This window comes from Corythoichthys intestinalis, chromosome 8, assembly GCF_030265065.1.
Source record: "Corythoichthys intestinalis isolate RoL2023-P3 chromosome 8, ASM3026506v1, whole genome shotgun sequence".
NCBI classification, from domain to species: Eukaryota; Metazoa; Chordata; class Actinopteri; order Syngnathiformes; family Syngnathidae; genus Corythoichthys; species Corythoichthys intestinalis.
The window spans coordinates 24458872-24478311 of NC_080402.1; the positions used below are offsets into that span (position 1 = coordinate 24458872).

General features: G+C 40.0%; 1 protein-coding gene across 2 annotated transcripts in view; it reads left to right on the forward strand.

The window, feature by feature from the left end:
- The window catches only part of pds5a (PDS5 cohesin associated factor A), a 39227-nt gene extending 19868 nt beyond the window's left edge, over window positions 1-19359 (forward strand). For both annotated transcript variants that reach the window (XM_057843460.1, XM_057843461.1), the window contains exons 6-33: window positions 1330-1456; window positions 1589-1669; window positions 1759-1899; window positions 2505-2620; window positions 4643-4737; window positions 4831-4976; window positions 5119-5270; window positions 5498-5611; window positions 5849-5930; window positions 6016-6064; window positions 6147-6286; window positions 6602-6717; window positions 7832-7937; window positions 8107-8267; window positions 8347-8470; window positions 8553-8711; window positions 8838-8906; window positions 10332-10468; window positions 10580-10703; window positions 10932-11136; window positions 11210-11324; window positions 11413-11545; window positions 11631-11750; window positions 11834-11896; window positions 12130-12272; window positions 14244-14331; window positions 14407-14660; window positions 18978-19359. In XM_057843460.1, coding sequence (XP_057699443.1) covers window positions 1330-1456; window positions 1589-1669; window positions 1759-1899; window positions 2505-2620; window positions 4643-4737; window positions 4831-4976; window positions 5119-5270; window positions 5498-5611; window positions 5849-5930; window positions 6016-6064; window positions 6147-6286; window positions 6602-6717; window positions 7832-7937; window positions 8107-8267; window positions 8347-8470; window positions 8553-8711; window positions 8838-8906; window positions 10332-10468; window positions 10580-10703; window positions 10932-11136; window positions 11210-11324; window positions 11413-11545; window positions 11631-11750; window positions 11834-11896; window positions 12130-12272; window positions 14244-14331; window positions 14407-14660; window positions 18978-18981 — 3364 coding nt within the window. In that variant the 3' untranslated portion in view covers window positions 18982-19359. The remainder of the gene's footprint in view (window positions 1-1329; window positions 1457-1588; window positions 1670-1758; window positions 1900-2504; window positions 2621-4642; window positions 4738-4830; window positions 4977-5118; window positions 5271-5497; window positions 5612-5848; window positions 5931-6015; window positions 6065-6146; window positions 6287-6601; window positions 6718-7831; window positions 7938-8106; window positions 8268-8346; window positions 8471-8552; window positions 8712-8837; window positions 8907-10331; window positions 10469-10579; window positions 10704-10931; window positions 11137-11209; window positions 11325-11412; window positions 11546-11630; window positions 11751-11833; window positions 11897-12129; window positions 12273-14243; window positions 14332-14406; window positions 14661-18977) is intronic.
- The last annotated feature ends 81 nt before the right edge of the window (window positions 19360-19440 follow it).

Here is a 19440-nt window from a genome sequence, read left to right on the forward strand (position 1 = left end):
CAAAAAGATTTCCCAAGCTTTAAACATCTCAAGGAGCACTGTGCAAGCCATCATATTGAAATGGAAGGAGCATCAGACCACTGCAAATCTACCAAGACCCGGCCGTCCTTCCAAACTTTCTTCTCAAACAAGGAGAAAACTGATCAGAGATGCAGCCAAGAGGCCCATGATCACTCTGGATGAACTGCAGAGATCTACAGCTGAGGTGGGAGAGTCTGTCCATAGGACAACAATCAGTCGTACACTGCACAAATCTGGCCTTTATGGAAGAGTGGCAAGAAGAAAGCCATTTCTCAAAGATATCCATAAAAAGTCTCGTTTAAAGTTTGCCACAAGCCACCTGGGAGACACACCAAACATGTGGAAGAAGGTGCTCTGGTCAGATGAAACCAAAATTGAACTTTTTGGCCACAATGCAAAACGATATGTTTGGCGTAAAAGCAACACAGCTCATCACCCTGAACACACCATCTCCACTGTCAAACATGGTGGTGGCAGCATCATGGTTTGGGCCTGCTTTTCTTCAGCAGGGACAGGGAAGATGGTTAAAATTGACGGGAAGATGGATGCAGCCAAATACAGGAACATTCTGGAAGAAAACCTGTTGGTATCTGCACAAGACCTGAGACTGGGACGGAGATTTATCTTCCAACAGGACAATGATCCAAAACATAAAGCCAAATCTACAATGGAATGGTTAAAAAATAAACGTATCCAGGTGTTAGAATGGCCAAGTCAAAGTCCAGACCTGAATCCAATCGAGAATCTGTGGAAAGAGCTGAAGACTGCTGTTCACAAACACTCTCCATCCAACCTCACTGAGCTCGAGCTGTTTTGCAAGGAAGAATGGGCAAGAATGTCAGTCTCTCGATGTGCAAAACTGATAGAAACATACCCCAAGCGACTTGCAGCTGTAATTGGAGCAAAAAGTGGCGCTACAAAGTATTAACGCAAGGGGGCCGAATAATATTGCACGCCCCACTTTTCAGTTTTTTATTTGTTAAAAAAGTTTAAATTATCCAATAAATTTTGTTCCACTTCACGATTGTGTCCCACTTGTTGTTGATTCTTGACAAAAAAATTAAAATTTTATATCTTTATGTTTGAAGCCTGAAATGTGGCAAAAGATTGCAAGGTTCAAGGGGGCCAAATACTTTTGCAAGGCACTGTACTGTGGATGGATAGTATGATGGTAAGAAATAATTTGCTAATCTTGTGTTCAAAACATTCAATATTTTTATTTCAGAAAAAGCTCAAACACCAATTTAGGCAAGGCAAAGAAAGTTTATAAGATCGACACAACTGTGTCTTTCTCTCTTCTTTCTTCAGTAACAGCCACAATCAGAAAGTGCAACTTCACATGATGGACCTTATGTGTTCCATCATCCTGGAGGGAGACGGAGTCACACAGGAACTGTTGGATAGCATCCTTATAAACCTCATTACTGCACACAAGGTGAGAACTGTTACACTGAAATTATGAGTTTTTGGCTGTTTTCTTTCAACAAATTCTAGATTTGTTCAGTCGGATGAAGCAAAAAGCAATGTTGTGTAATTTTCTCTAATTTGTAACTTTTTGGGGGGACAGAATCTCAACAAACAAGCATACGATCTTGCAAAGACCATTTTGAAGCGAACCGTCCAGACCATTGAAACATGCATTGCAAATGTACGTGGCTGCATGTATATTCACAATGTCTGAGTGGTATATACAGTATTGATTGGTGTATTCATCTACTGTTTTTTTTTTTTCTCCAGTTTTTTAATCAGGTTTTAGTGATGGGCAAATCTTCTGTCAGTGACTTGTCAGAGCATGTCTTTGACCTCATTCAAGAACTCTTTGCCATCGATCCTTTGCTGCTTACATCTGTTATGCCTCAACTGGAATTCAAGCTCAAGGTTACAAAAACACTAGTGCACATGCACAGCTACCGTATTTTTCGGACTATAAGTCGCACCGGAGTATAAGTTGCATTTTTGAGGGAAATTTACTTGATAAAATCCAATACATAAAACGGATGTCAACTTGAAAGGCAATTTAAAATAAAAATACAATAGAGAACAACAGTCTGAATAAGTATACAGTATGATAATGTTACATGATGCATGAACAACGAAATACGAACGTGGTGCATGTTAACGTAACATAGCTGTTAAGAGTTATTCAGATAACAATAGCATAAAGAACATGCTAACAAGTTTCCCAAACCATCAGTGTCACTCCAAAACGCCAAAATAACATGTGAAATGATATAATAATGTTTTTATAATCTCCCACATAAGTCGCTCCAGAGTATAAGTATAATAAGCCAAAGTATGAAAAAAAAAAAACTGCGACTTATAGTCCGAAAAATACGGTAAGTTTACTTCACGCATTTCTATAAAGAACTGGCATAGAATTCAGGATATTTCACTTGTCTACTAGTATGTTGTTATACTGTATATGTTATCTAAACTGTAGACATGTTTATAAATATAGTCCAACATATCTTTGGTACTTGCAGAGCAATGATGGAGAAGAGCGTTTGGCTGTTGTACGTTTGTTAGCAAAGTTGTTTGGTGCCAAAGACTCTGAGCTGGCCTCGCATAATAGACCTCTTTGGCAGTGCTTCTTAGGACGGTGAGTTGCATAGACCCTATGCAGTTAAGTCATGCCACTGAACAGCTGTTAGTGGACAAAAAAATGTTTTATCTCTTCCTCGACCAGGCCCGTAATGCAAAACACTTGCATGTCAAATCATCTTTTCCCTTGTAATGAATAGAAAGTCCAGTATTCCATTACAGCCTCACACAAACAGTTTAATGTGTTACAGTATTTATAAGCAAGGTTTTCTGGGTAAAATTATTTTTTTATGATAAGTGTTAAATAATCAATTTTGGATTACATATCACCCTCAATGCTGCTCTTGTATGTCCCTTTAAAGGGAAACACTGATAGAAAGACATGTAGTTCTTAAAAGATAAATGTTAGTGCAAGTTACAGTGGGGAGAACAAGTATTTGATACACTGCCAATGGGTTATCCCATTGGCAATGTACTTGTTCTCCCCACTGTATGATAATTTGATAATAAAACCACTCTTAGTGTTTTCGTTTTAATAACATTTGTAAAATTAGATTAACTAGTTGGTCACCATTGTTGTTGACGTCGCAGGGTAGTGACGTCACATGGCCACGCTGCCCGACTTCCATAGTGTCACTCTTTAATTACATAAACATGACGTCGGTTCTGCCATTCCAATTTGAACCCGAACGCAACATTTATGAGTAGGACAGCCCTGTCGATATTTCACAAAAGGAGCAGCAAACGCAAACTGAACAGGAAAGACGGGATGAGACGAGAGTAGCGTTCAAGTGTCAAGTTCGCTAGTGTCAGCACTCTCCCTCTCTAGTGACTGAGCACGAGAGTGATGTCAAAAAAAAATTTCAGATCTTCACAGTAAACTATTGTGTGATCCAACTTATTCCAATATTTTTATGGAGATAGTTGACATCCAGAACTGTCGTGTGCTTTACATATGATTAAGGTATATAGTGAAAAACAGCAGTCTGATTATTTTTGCAGATAGCCCATGCATCACAGCACACGAAAACGTTGGAGTTTGCCTTTACAGAAAACGTATAATGACGTTTTACCTTATTTTTGTCACGTTAAAACGCTGTCCGTGGATCATCATCCTGCCGGTGTTCTCAGATTTATCAGACTTGTCAGATGTTGCTCCCGAAGCTTGCTTCTTGGTGAATAAGCGACACGGAAAACGAATGACTAAATGTATTAAACTTAGTTTGATTGCTGGCTATTCATATCATTTCCTGCCCAAAAAATTATAATGACGCCTTATTTTGCACATAGATTGAACAGGACTGTCCTGTACTTTATTAAAGCTAGTGAGACATATTGTAAGCAAACGTGATGTAACTTTTTATTCCACTCCGCACTGGCTCTGCATTAAGGGAGCGTTCAAGACCACACTTTTGGCAACATTAAAGAAACACCACAAGGACCATGTTATTTTTTCTATATCGATTGTACAGTGGGGAGAACAAGTATTTGATACACAGTCAATGGAAAAACCCATTGGCAGTGTATCAAATACTTGTTCTCCCCACTGTATGTGTATTGTTTATCCATCTATTAGCTTCCATCAGTAAGTCAAGTCCTCAGATGATAAACAACAAACGGTCCGCAAATGCGAAAGCGAGACTTGACCATAAAGCAGACAACAATAGCAGCAAAACGACATGTTTATGTAGTTCAGGAGTGACACTTTGGAAGTCCGGCAGCATGGCCATGTGATGTCACCGCCCTGCGACGTCAACAACAATGGCGACCTACTAGTTAAACTAATTTTACAAATTTTATTAAAACGAAAATATTAGTAGGGGTTTTAATATAAAATTATTATAACTCCTACTAGCATTTATCTTTTAAGAATTCTTTCTTTTTATCCGTGGTTCCCTTTAAGTTGCTGCCAGTTTTTTTTTCATTTTATTTTATTTATTTTTTCTTCTTCTATGCTTTCATTAGTGTTTACTGTTGTAACAGATAACTAGCAATTGATGACAAGATACCAAGTCAAACATTTAGCCATTTACTTTCTCGATTTATTTTAGTTCATTTGTAACTTCTGTTTTCCCTCCAGGTTCAATGATATTCATGTTCCGGTCAGGTTAGAGTGTGTAAAGTTTGCCAGTCACTGCCTCATGAATCACCCAGACCTGGCAAAAGATCTTACAGGTATGCAAATGGTTTGATATTGGCTTAATATACAGCATCTTCCTTTGGTTTTCTCCCTGTAATTACATGAATTCTTCTAAACTCCTTACTCAGAGTTTTTGAAAGTGCGTTCCCATGACCCCGAGGAAGCCATTCGTCATGATGTCATAGTCACCATCATCAACGCTGGGAAGAAGGATCTTAATTTGGTCAATGATCAGCTTCTGGGCTTCGTAAGAGAGAGGACGTTGGACAAAAGGGTGTGATAATGCACTGTGACCTACACACAAAATTTCATACGGCAATTCCTGAATCAGTCACCATCATTATACTCTCGCATCTCACACAAACTCAAAATGGAGTATATCGAGCAGGTTTTATCATTTGTTTTGCTTCTGACAGTGGCGAGTACGCAAAGAGGCGATGATGGGTTTGGCTCAGCTTTATAAAAAATACTGCCTACACCACGAAGCTGGGAAGGAGTCTGCCTTGATGATCAGCTGGATCAAAGATAAGCTGCTGCACATCTACTACCAGAACAGCATTGACGACAAGTAAGAAAGCACATCCAAATTCAACTAAGAGAAATAATAGCATATACTTACTGTACTGTACTGTAAGTACAGTTGCATAGCATGGCTTGGCACAGTTGTTTGTGAGGAGTTGCAGGAAAAAAAATTTTTTTTTTTTTTTAAATTCACATTAGGGTCTTGGTTTATGTGTTACTCATGAAATGCAACAAGAGTCCCAAGTTATGATACTAACTGATACTGTTTTGCAGGTTATTGGTGGAAAAGATCTTTGCACAGTTCATGGTCCCGCACAGCCTTGAAACAGAAGAAAAGATGAAGTGTCTCTATTACCTATATGCCTGTCTGGACACTAATGCTGTCAAGTTAGTAATCCTGCACGAATCAGTGTTATATTTGTGTTTTCTTTGAGATGGTACAGTAGCCATTCCAACATGCTTGTCATTTACTAATTTGCGCAATGTTTCTGCAATGTTGTGTTTTTGCTGCCGATTTTATAATCAGCACCACACTCGGGACTAAGCAATTTGAAATGAAAACAAATCATAGCAAATGCTGTGTTGGTCAAGTATTGTGCCTCACCTTTTCTTTGTTTCTTGTAGGGCTTTGAATGAGATGTGGAAGTGTCAGAATATGCTGAGAGGCCTGGTTAAAGAGTTGCTTGACCTTCACAAACTGCCGGTGGTGTGTAGACTCATACGATACATTTCTGTTTGTAACATGGACGTAGAGTTGATATCATTACATTAATCGATATTTTCTTCTCTAGTCTGAAGCTAATAACACTGCTATGTTTGGGAAGCTGATGAACATCGCAAGTTAGTAACCCAGCTACATAACATTCGTTCTTTTGTTTAAAGCTAATAATTAGAACAAATATTTTTTATTTTGCATTTTCAGAGAACCTGCCAGATGCAGGGAAAGCTCAAGATTTCATGAAGAAGTTCAACCAGGTTCTTGGTGAAGATGAGAAGCTCAGAGTCCAACTCGAGATGCTCATCAGTCCGACTTGCTCTTGCAAACAGGCTGAAATCTGTGTGGTGAGTGCACTTGAAGCACTGCATCTAACAAAAGTTATAAACATTGTTTGCTGTTTAGAAATTGTATGCAAAAGGAAGACAACATGAGTGTTTTTAGTTGAAATTGCCACTTAATCATAATCATGATCTGCTTATCTTCACACCTGATGAATACAAAAGAGCTAATTTCTTTCCACGTTTTTGGATTTCACCAGAATAAATTTGTAACTGAGATCACGACTCAAGACAGTTTAAATAAAGTTGTCACAGATTTACTAATAAATATATTGGTCTTTATCTAGGCAAGCTGGTAAATTTACATTATTACTGTTACAGAGGGAGATTACTCGGAAGTTAACATTTCCAAAACAGCCCACCAATCCATTCTTGGAGATGGTCAAGTTCCTGCTTGAACGCATCGCCCCTGTCCACATCGACTCTGAAGCCATAAGGTGTGAAAAGTCTCATTATTAAAAAGAAAAAAATGTTTTCTCTGAAATTCGCTGTGGTCCAGTAGCACGGTTAAGCTTGGGTTCAAAGATTTGCTCAATGCTCATGTTTAACATGTTATAGCCCAGATACGTCTAAAGTCCGGCCTGGGGGCCAAATGCGGCCCGTGGTCAAATTTCATGCGGCCCCCAGCCTCTGTCATAAAATCAATTACGTCTGGCCCGCACACAGACTTAATAAATTGGTCAGCAGTACTGCTACCAGAATATGAAGTATCTTACACACTAAATGCTGCTCCTCATTAACCCACTAAAAGGCAGCAGGACTCTAAGCAACATTACCCCGTGTGATCCCTTACTTTTTATAAAATGGCGATAATCAACAAAAAAAAGAAAGTTGACTGCGACGACCGACGCTTCAAGGATAGGTGGAAATTGGACTATTTCTGTGTATGTGTGATGTGTATTTCTGGACTGTGTCTGCCTCATTTGCAAAGAGGCAGTCGCTGTTCTTAAAGAGTTCAATGTGAGGCGATATTACCAACAAGACACGCTGACAAGTACGACAAGATTACAGGGAAGATACGCAGCGAGAATTTGAAGCAACTTGAAGCTAGTTTAATTTCACAGCAGCAGTATTTCGCAAGAGCCCGAGAGTCGAAAGAGAACGCCACAAAGGCTTGTTGCGAGATTGTTGAAATTATTAATAAAGAAAAAATAATAATAAAGCAAATGTGACACACAGAATGGCTTTCTAAAATGTGCTTAAATATATTGTTCTACGTAAAGGACGTCAGCCAAGGTCGGCCCCCCCACATTTTTACCACACCAAATCTGGCCACCTTTGCAAAAAGTTTGGACACCCCTGTTATAGCCCATCAACTGACTTTTCTTATTCCTTGAGACACCGTGTGGTTGTGAAGAGTAACTGCACTATTAGTTCGGTTTCAAGTTTAAACCTTTCTGCGTTATGGAAAAACACGGTTGGATAGACGATACTGTGACTTAATAGATTTTGATTTTTCTGAAAAGTTTCTTTTCTTGTCTGAAAATCATAATAGGATGTTTTTGTTTTTTGTTTCTTTAACCTTTCAATAATTAAGAGTTTTTGTTTTAGTGCTTTGGTAAAACTTCTCAACAAGTCAGTTGAAGGCACAGCAGATGATGATGAGGAAGGCGTTACACCTGACACGGCCATCCGCTCAGGCTTGGAACTACTCAAGGTGCATCAAAGCAGAAAGTCCTCTCATTTCATTTTTTAAGAGTTCGTTTGATGTATTGAATATTGATCATCTGTCATGCAATAGATAATTCAAATTTCTAAAAATAATTCTTATTAAAGGGCGAGGTCTTCCAAACTATTAGATAACAATTTTTACTTTTGCTGTTTAGGTTCTGTCATTCACTCACCCTACAGCATTCCACTCATCAGAGACCTACGAGTCTCTTCTCCAGTGTCTAAAAATGGAGGATGAAAAGGTGGCTGAGGCAGCTATCCAGATATTCAGAAATACTGGGCAGAAAATTGAAGCTGAACTACCACAGATAAGATCGTACGTGTTGCTTGACATTATGCAGATGTACGATGCTGAAAGACATGCTTGCCCATATTTGATCTTATGTCTCCATCAGGACTCTAATTCCCATTTTACATCAAAAAGCCAAGAGGGGGACACCTCACCAAGCCAAGCAGGCTGTGCACTGTATCCATGCCATCTTTAACAACAAAGAAGTGCAGTTAGCTCAAATTTTTGAGGTAGTATGTCAAAAATATAGCTTTAAATAACAACAATAATAATACATTGCTATGTAATACTATGTTACCTCTACACCTACAGCCTCTGTCGCGGAGTCTAAATGCAGATGTTCCTGAGCAACTCATCACACCCCTCGTGTCACTGGGCCACATCTCCATGTTGGCACCAGATCAGTTTGCCTCACCAATGAAGTCTATTGTGGCTAACTTCATTGTCAAAGACCTGCTCATGAATGACCGGGTGAGCACAAATGTGTTCCTGTTTTACATACTGTGGTTGCTTATGGGTATTTGATGTTCATGTTAAGTACTTTAAAAAAAAAAAAAAAAAAATTAGTATGTCTGTATTGTGCTTTTGTGTGTCTAGTCAGTGGGAAACAAAAATGGTAAGCTATGGACCACAGATGAAGAAGTTTCACCTGAGGTTCTCGCTAAGGTAGGAGTTGCACATTTTGTTTACAGTAAATAACATAACATAACAAACATAACTGAATCACAAATCTGTGTTCTAAGTTTGTGGTCCCCAACATTTTTTGCACCACAGACTAGTATGATGTGGGCCTTTTTGTTCACTGACTGGCATTGAGTTGCAGAAAATTGCAGTCAATATAAAATAAGACGATGGAGCTAAAAACAAACATTAAGTGCAGGAAAAGTGTTAGCCACCATATGCTGAATCAACCTTTTTTAACAGTGGTCTCTCCTAAAACTTGATGGCCAATATCCTTGGTCGCAAGCATAATGAGTTCTTATTCAATTGTGAGATGTTTCTTGGCCACGACGTATGATGCTCTCAGTGCATTTGCTTATGTTGCCTCGTTTGCTAGCTTTTAGCCACATATTATGCAGAATGGATTTGGTTGTAGGTTCCTCTTCTGGCTCAGCAGGTGGCTTTTTCGCATGACAAGTACAGTATCTAAAGTATCGATGCTCATAAAAAAGTATCAATAATCTGATCGTGATGTAATGGATTCTGATATATCGCCAGATTATATTTTTCTCAGCTCTATTGATGTGTCAGGAAGCACAGGCCAGATTGCAGTCGTTAAGAAATGATGTATTATTCCTCTGTGGCCCGGTAGCAAATGCGCCACGCACTGGTCCCTGGCCCAGTGGTTGGGGATCACTGTTCTTTCTACGTTATACATAAGAAACATCGGATTGCAATTGTTTGTTGCTATAGAAAACCTACATGTTTGTTGAGCCTTTAAAACTTATTTTAATAGCCATATAGTATTCATATAGTAAGTGTTGTGGTAGTCCGTAAAAGAGGTGAACTGGACGAGGCTGGCAGAGAATGAACACACCTCAGTGCCAGTGACGATGATAGAGTTAAAATCTATTTAGATTGCCCAAAATAAAAGCAAAGTTGGTATTGCAAAGACGTTCACGGATTACCAGTGCTTGTTTTTTTTATTTTGAAGTTGACAATAGCAGTGCACTGTTTCCATACAATTGTTGTGTCTCTATATAAACTTGACTTGGCTTGCAACCACAGCCAGCTTGTGCCATGCAAAGTGTCCACCACTGAGTTGACAGACTGCGCTGGCATATAAGTCTTGTTGCTTTTTATTTGTTCATCAAAATATAGCTTAATTTGGAAGTGGTACGTGGTACAAAAAAAGTTAGGGGACAGTTTTCCTAGAGAACTACACTGCCAAATCATATTATCGTACGGTCCAAACATTTGCAGGCATGATAATTTTGCAAAAGGCCAATATCATAAAAACTGTAAGTTGAGGGCCACACCAAAATGCTAACTTTCATTCTGTTAAACATAATGTTCTTGTGCCAAAACAAAGGTACATCAAAGTAAGGCTTGTGTGCTAATATTCATTTTGTGTGTTTATCCGATCTTCAGGTCCAGGCCATCAAGTTGCTTGTACGTTGGTTACTAGGAATGAAAAACAACTTATCCAAGTCAGCAAATTCCACATTGCGCTTACTGTCAGCCATGCTGGTTAGCGAGGGAGACCTCACAGAGCAAAAAAAAATCAGGTAACGCCAAGCCGTAAAAGTACTGGTGACTCTTGCAGTCTTCTATTTTCCTGGAGTAATGTACGTGTTTTTGTGTGTGTGTGTGTGTGTCTTATTTCTTTCTCCTTGCAGTAAATCAGACATGTCTCGATTAAGGCTGGCTGCAGGTGGCGCCATTATGAAGCTGGCCCAGGAGCCCTGTTACCATGAAATCATCACACCTGAACAGTTCCAGCTCTGTGGCCTTGTTATCAATGTTAGTCTCTCATTCACCTGCCATTTAACAAACCTTTTAGGCCAATGATTTGCAGAGTCAAGTATTGCTTACTGGGAGCATGTTGAATATAATGGACCCCTGCATATTTGCCTATTTTAAAATATGGTGGAGGGGAGGCAATGTTTTTAACGGTGTCTATCTTAGTAGAGTCTTGTAAAAGCATTGTTTTTTAACCTGCTCTTGCTCTGCGATCTGGTCTGCATTCAGGATGAGTGCTACCAGGTACGGCAGATTTTTGCTCAGAAGTTGCATTTGGCTCTTGCTAAATTGTCCCTGCCACTGGAGTACATGGCTGTCTTCGCCCTGTGTGCCAAAGACCCAGTAAAGGAGCGCCGTGCTCACGCCCGACAGTGCCTCCTGAAGAACATCTCAGTGCGCAGAGAGTACATCAAGCAGAACTCACTCACTCAGGGTAAATGTGGTCACATGTCAACAACATGCTCTGTAAGGTCACTGAGATATCAATAATCTTTTTTTTTTCACAGAAAAAGTGGTCACCTTCCTTCCAGAGTATGTTGTTCCTTACATGATCCACTTGCTGGCTCATGACCCAGACTTTACAAAACCACAAGAGTATGACCAGCTGAAAGATATTAAAGAGTGAGTGACAGGACATGACATTTTTTTGTTTGTTTGTTCACAAATAACTGCTACTCCAGCCATGATTTTTGTTGTTTGTTGATTTCAGGTGTTTGTGGTTCATGCTTGAGGTGTTGATGACCAAGAATGAGAATAATAGTCACGCCTTCCTGAGGAAGATGGTGGAGAGCATCAAACGGACCAAAGACGCACAGTGTCCTGAAGACATGAAAGCCAATGAGGTACACGTAGCAATAAATGTGAATGAATATAGCCTTAAAAACATGTTCTGATGGTATGGTGTTGTATATTATGTTGCGTTTTCAGAAGCTGTATATCGTGTGTGATGTCGCTCTATTCGTCATCGCTAGCAAGAGCACCGCATGTCACTTGGACTGTCCAAACGAGCCCTTTATATGCCCCAAATTCTTCCTAGCACTCGACAAGGCAAAAGACACATTTCAACACCATTGAAAAATTATATCAAAGCTCTTTTTAACATGTTTCCTTTCACTCTTATGTTTCATCAGGACTTCAAAAATGACAAAGACTATTTGGCAGCAGACATGCGGCAAATGCTGCTCACAGGAAAGGTACATACAACATTGCTTGTGCTATTTAAAGAAGTTCAAAAGTGATGTCCGATGCTTTTAAATTATTCAAATATAATACCAGTGTAACCCCTTCTAAATCTTAACCACGGAATTCTTTCGATAGTTTTTAAAGGTCCTGTAAAAAGCATTTTTTTGTTCATGGTAATTTGTGTTTATGAACAAGGTCAAACTCCATACGAATGCTAACCAAATCCAACACTTGTTTTCGGCAGCCTAAACCAGCTCCAGTATTGGTGACTGTCAACAAAACTCTGACTGTACCAGGCAGGAAGCTCTTTAAGACCAATGTAGTCTCGGATACAAGTAATACTAGCACCAACTCGTCACCACTGAGCTCTTCCACTGTCAACAACAGGTACGCACCCTCAACTGTACTGCTCCCGCTATATTGTAGGCCGCATCAGGGAATTTTTTGCAAAACAGTCTCACGTAAATACGCGTTAAATTGCAGAAGTCTGTGATTTATCATCATTTTGCAGGGGTTTACATCATAGTGGCAGTTTAATGACCTCGCGTGTTAAGGAGAGCAATAATCACTGAGAGGGTTGGGCATCGTTTGAAATTGAACGATTCTGGTTCCGATTCCAAGTTTTGATTCCGGTTCCGAACGATTCTCGATTCCGATTCTTTTAAGAGGCAGGGTTAAAAAAAAAATTTTTTTAAATGCAGGATCAAATAAATTTGCATTGTTTATATTATTTTTTTGATTAAATGAAATTCACACAGGGTTCATTTTAACCTGTATATAAATATCATTCTTTGAACTCGAGCATTTTTTTCCGCTCTGCGGTCAGGGCATTGAAACAAGGAATTGAGATTTTAAAATTCGAACGATTGCGGGAGCATCGGAGTGTTAGAATCGGTTCCCATCGATGCTTGATGCCCAACCTTAATCACTGATGCATTTTCTAAAAAATGTTAAATCATTTTTTATGTTATGGTTTTCATTTTTTGACAAAAAAATAGTGTGTAGTATTATGCAAGTCATTAAAAAGCATTGTCATTTAATGGATTTTGTCAAAGATTTTAAGGCCTTAAACTGCATTAAACTGAATGTTCGAGGAATTAAAAATAATGTAAACTTGACAGTTAAAAAAGTTGTTTTTTTACATAGTTAAATAATTCCATATAATTTATCAAGCAAAGCAGGGTCACTCGTGGCTCAAATGATCACCAAGTCAAATACTCGGAGGAGACACAAGGACAATTGCCTTTAAACTGAAAAATGTTGAAACGGAGTTGGTGGGGGAGGCTAAAGCATATGCACAAAGTCTCCCTTTAGTGTACTGTCTACACGCCAAGAAGCTGTTTGGGAGGCATGCACGGAGAAAACCTTTCCTCACTCACAATCATAAACGCAAACGTCTGGAGTTCGCCAAGCGGTATTGGGGCTTCAACTGGGACCGTGTGCTTTGGTCAGATGAGACCAAGATTGAGCTTTTTGGCAACAAACACTCTAAGTGGGTCTGGCGTGCCACGAAAGATGTGCATGCTGAAAAGCACCTCATACCCACTGTGAAGTATGGGGGTGGGTCAGTGATGCTGTGGGGCTGTTTCGCTTCCAAAGGCCCTGGGAACCTTGTTAGAGTACATGGCATCATGAATGCTTTGAAATACCAGGACATTTTAAATCAAAATCTGTTGCCCTCTGCCCGAAAGCTGAAGATGGGTCGTCATTGGGTCTTTCAGCAAGACAGTGACCCTAAACATATGGCCAAATCGACACAAAAATGGTTCACCAGACACAAAATCAAGCTCCTCCCATGGCCATCTCAGTTCCCAGACCTCAACCCCATTGAAAACCTGTGGGGTGAGCTGAAGAGGAGAGGACCCAGGTCTCTGGATGATTTGGAGATATTCTGCAAAGAGGAATGGCTGAAGATCCCTCTTTCTGTCTTTTCCCATCTTGTGAAACATTAGAGGAAAAGATTAGGTGCTGTTTTGTTGGCAAAAGGGGGTTGTACAAAGTATTAACACCAGAGGTGCTAATAATTGTGACACATTATTTGATGTCAAATAATTATTTCTTTATGTGGGATTTTTTCCCCACTGAATAAATGCACTTGTATTGAAGGTTGGGTTTTTCTCTCTTTTTCCATTAAGGTCCCATATTATTTGAATTTTAAAAAATGATTAGAAGCTAAAAAAACATTTCTTAACCAGGGGTGCCAATAATTATAGAGGGCACTGTACATACGCATAAAATGCTGTCAATACTGCATTTTTATACCTACCATAGAGTAGGCTTGGAAAGTATCCTTGCGATGAACAGGGGTTCACTGTTCCAAGTGATTTGCTCTTCATTTGTGTGGTTTTACCCTTGCAGTAAAAGTAATACAGCCACAGACTCCGCACAGAGCCAAACGCAAGAAAATAATGAGAACCCGGTCATCAAGAAGGAAGAAGTAAAGAAGGTAAGCAAAGCTAATACCAACAAAAACAGTTCATACAGCGTATTGAGACATTAATCCTGTTCCCCGCTGCCATAGATCGAGACAAGTAAGAACGTGACTGCTGACGCTGGCACTGAGGCACAGCCTGCAAAACGGCGTGGCCGACCACCCAAAATGGCAACGACCGCGACTCCTGCGGTGGCGAGCAAAGAGACTGCATCGACTGGTGGTGGGGCCGGAAGAGGCAGGAAAAGAGCAGCAGACCCAAACTCCAATCCATCAGCAGAGTCCATCAAGATGTCAAAGCAGCAAAATGACGAGGGGACAAATCGACAGATTGACCTGCAGAGGTAAGGTCATTTTCAGTGGCATATCATACAGTGTATCACAAAAGTGAGTACACCCCTCGCATTTCTGCAGATATTTAAGTACCGTAATTTCCGGACTATTGAGCGCCCCAGATTACAAGCCTCATCCAGTACATTTTTAAAGCAAAAAGCATTTTGTACATACATAAGCCTCTCCTGCCTATAAGCCACGTTTGCCCACATGGTAAACTGAAATATTTATAAAGAAATACACAGTTTTCTAAGTTTTAATACCATACTTTAACGAATCGGGTTATGATATAGCGCGCAACTTACAGGGTAAGGGAGGTGCAGAAGAGCAAGAGACGTGCTGTTGTTGTTGTTGCGTTTGTGTCTGTGTGTGTGCGTCGCCTGCTAGAGGCAGCAGTCATGTGTTGTTCCACGAGTTTCCAAGATAAAGAATTATAACCTAACTTAGCGGGTTACTCTTTGTCATCGTTATAATACCTTAACTTTTTTTTCCAAACAGCGCCAGCAACACGGCACTTAGCTGACTCCTCAAGCTCACTCCTGAGTGTGTGTCGTCCTCTTCGTCACGCAGCAGACCAGCTTTTCGAAACGCGTTGGAGGATTTTTTTCACGCTGCCAGAGTTTTGCAAAAGTTGCTCTTCGCATACAGCCACTCTTGTAAACGATCTGACGCCGCTGGCCATCAAAGTCTTCAATTCAACTCTGCACGTCATATCCATTTCTTCTAGCATTTTCCATGATGCGGTAATGCTAATTTTACTTACGCACAAAGATGAGGCTCTGCTACATTTATTCGTGCACAAAGTACAAAGTTAAAATAAGGGTAAGAGTGCAAACTAGCTTCTTCCTCGACACATATATTCCACGTGTCTTACGCTTACATTTTATGCTCGAGCGCTCCTGGCGGTCGTTAGAAAAATGGATAAATTGGCCGCATCATTTTATACGCCACAGGATTCAAAATGAGGGGGGAAAAAGTAGCGGCTTGTAATCCGGAAATTACGGTATATCTTTTCATGGGACAACACTGACAAAATGACACTTTGACACAATGAATCAGTGAGTCTCTGTGCAGCTTTTATAATAGTTAATTTATTTTCCCCTCAAAATAACTCAAAATATAGCCATTAATATCTAAACCCCTGGCAACAAAAGTGAGTACACTCCTTAGAAACAACGTGCATCCCTAAATGTCCAAATTGAGTACTGCTTGTCCCTCCAAAATGTCATATGATTCGTTCCAGGAGTGCTGTCAGCATTGCTGCAGAGATTGAAGAGGTGGGGGGTCAGCCTGTTAGTGCTCAGACCATACGCCACACTCTATATCAAATTGGTGGGCATGGCTGTCACCCCAGGAGGAAGCCTCTTCTGAAGACTGTACACAAGAAAGCCCGCCCGTCTCATCATCCCATAGGACATGGTTCTAGTAATCCATGTGCTTTATTGACGTCTTCAGCAAACTGTTTCTGGGCTTTCTTGTGTACCGCTCTAAGGGGTGTACTCACTTTTGTTGCCAGGGGTTTGGATATTAATGGCTATATTTTGAGTTATTTTGAGGGGAAAATAAATTAACTCTATTATATAAGCTGCACGCAGACTACTTTTCATTGTGTCAAAGTGCCATTTTGTCAGTGTTGTCCCATGAAAAGATATACTTAAATATCTGCAGAAATGCGAGGGGTGTACTCACATTTGAAACACACTGTACATGTCCAAATGAAAAGGATTCCAGGAAGCAAAAACTCCAGATGTAAATCTTTTCAAGCCTTTTAAAAAAAAAAAAAAAAAAAAAAAAAAAGTGGTCTAACACAAATAGTTTAAGAAAAAAAACTCCCATCTTCCTGGGGTCGGTTCAGTGGGTAACAGTTTCAGCGGGGAAGACCTGTCTTCCCTTTCTCCAGCCACTTTGTCAAGCTCTTCTAGGTGCATGTAGGAAGATGGTCTTTATTGCGTGTCCTGGGTGTTCGCAGGGCCTTTTAAGTGGAACATGCCAGGAACACCTCACCAAGGAGATGCCTAGAAGGCATCCTAGTCAGATTCCTGAGCTGTTCTTACTTTCTGGTAGCAGCACCGTGAGTCTTAAAGAGCATACGACACGAGAAAAAAAGTCAAATGGCATTATTATGTGAATTAGAATCATATTTTGAGACGATTGGACTATATACAACAATTTAGCAAAGCGCAGATGACGAGAAATTAGTCTTTTAATCTGCCAGTTAGCCACGCCTACCAATATACGGCTTTAGCGTCCCCAACAGGTGGATGACGTCAGCGGTAGACCGGGCTCATCGGTTTTACTATTCAGCCCATTGAGGGGGAATTGTTCAGAACGAGGAAAACGCGACGAAGAGAGCCATAAAATGTCATTGTTTCAGTCTCTCTACTCCAATATTTTTACAGGATATTCTTTTTATCCAAGTATTTTTCCCCAATAGCTATATAAATGGCTTGAGAGGGACCAGTCAGCCCGTCGAGGGGGAATTATTCACAATGAGGAAAACGCGACGAAGAGAGCGGCAAAATGTCATTGTTTCTGTCTCTTTACTTCAATATTTTTACAGGATATTCTTTTTATCCAAGTATTTTTCCCAATTGTTAGATAAATGGCAAATAAGTCTTGTGCTAAATGGAATATGAAATAATAAAAATCCATTTATTAAGAGACGACATGGCAAAATTACTCCATAAATGGTCAAAACTGTCGACTTCACCTTTACTGTCGCACCTCCCGAACGATATTTTATGACACCTAAATCGGACATATGTCATTTCCCTTCCCCGGCTTCGGAGAATGTAAACAAACCAGAAGGAGTGACAGCTAGCCGACATGCTAACCCAAACCGAGTGATGTTTCAAAGTCTTGGAAGCGGAAAATCCCACATAACTAGCCTGGATTATTTGACATGACGACCCGGTTGTAGATTGTCTTTGCGGATCGGCAAACCGCCCGGCGGAGAGCAATTTACAGTTCGTTCCCTGGAGGAGGGTGGCTGGAGTTGTTGTGCAGCTAACGTGCTGCTAATGAGCATGAGGAGAGCTTTTACATGCCTATCAATGATCAAACGTAAGTAGTCCTTTATTTAAAGGAAGTTTGTAGTGTTTACTTTGTAATCGCTGTATTCGTATTTGACATAATACAAAACAAGATGTTTACTCACTTCCTCGTAAGTCCAATGGTCCCACAGTAAATATCCACGGTGAATGGGAACCTTTTGAAACTCCAAAAAGGCGCATACGCCTCTCCCCGCATACAGAATGATTTTTCTGCAGCCGTTTGGCTGGCGTGATGCGAAAAATAAACGTATTAATCCGCAAAATCAGCTGAATCCTTCGTCCTCGTACACAACAGTACACTGCATAGTTAAGAGGACGTCTTCTACCGTACACGTCACAGCGCCCTCCTCCTCAATGCAAGACCGAAGCCGGAAGTCACTCATTTTCATGGCGCGGGATTAAAAAAAACTAAATAAATATAGCGATCGCTTCCACACACATCCAAGCGGTCCATATCATTCAGGGGCATAAAATACCCCGTGTATTATGAAATAAACATGCTTTTTCGTGTCACATGCACTTTAAGCCCCTAATGGATGGCCAAGCTTCTCACCCAATCTCTAAGGGAAAGGGACACCATGTAGAGGAAACTCATTTCAGCCACTTTCATCTGGGATGTTTTTCTTTTGGCTAGCGACCATAGATGAGGATAGGAACGTAGATGGACCAGTAAATTAAGCTTTGAGTTCTGGCTCAGCTACTTCATATCATGACAATTTCTTCAAAGCCCTATGCCAGTCCTTTTTGTGGCTTCACTGAATGGTAGTATAGGCTGCCTATGGAGTTTCACTGTGCGAAAAGGCAAGATAGGACTCCTCCTTCAGCTTGGCGGTATACCGTACCACTGATTCAAGTGTCAAGACAACTAGAATTAGAAAAATAAAAGGCATTGTTGTGTTTTCTTCCAGTCAAGTTTGTTTTGTTTGCATGTTACTCATATGTTGCCACCATAAAAATCAGTCTGCACCAAAGATGGAAGAAAATGGATAGAAATTAGAGAACTTTGGTTTCATCAACTAGTCAAAGACTTCATCAAAAAATGCTAAATGATGGCCTTGCATCATTGCGTTTTAGTAAGTATATGTTCCAGGCCAAAATATGAGGATATAACAATTTGTCAAATTGACTTTCCATGGCTATTACCAAAGCCTGATAGTAAAGTTTAATATGTATGCTTGTTGAAAGTAGATATAAACTTAAAACTATCCAAAGTCAAAGTTGTCATTAAGTGGCGTATTGTGACTTTTTTATTTTTTTTTGCTTGTTTTGTTCAAGGTAAAGTGTGGAGCCACAACTGGAATAAAAGGGCCCAGAATCCAACACCGCCTACCATGCCATTGTAAATGTTCCTTTTGCTTACTTCCTCCTGGACACTTATGGACCTTTTCTCAAGTTCATTTCACAGATCTACATTTTACCAGCACGTGGACTATCATGACATCCTAGAAGGTTTTTAAACACTCTGTAGTTATAATTTGAAGCTCATTGTATGTAGGTCTTAAACTTGTTATATTTTCCCCTTTTTGTTTCATGTTACCTTTCTTTTGTGGAGACATTTTTAAGAAAACAAAAAATCATGGACATTTTACAGGAATTTGAAATCCGGTATGACTGTTGCTTATTAAATTCCCTGGTAAAAATCCTCCTGTGACTCATGGGCTCTTTCTTTAAAATCCATGTGGGGGAACTTGCGAATTTTTCTAAGATGTGATCCATTGCTTAGCTGATTTTTTTTTTT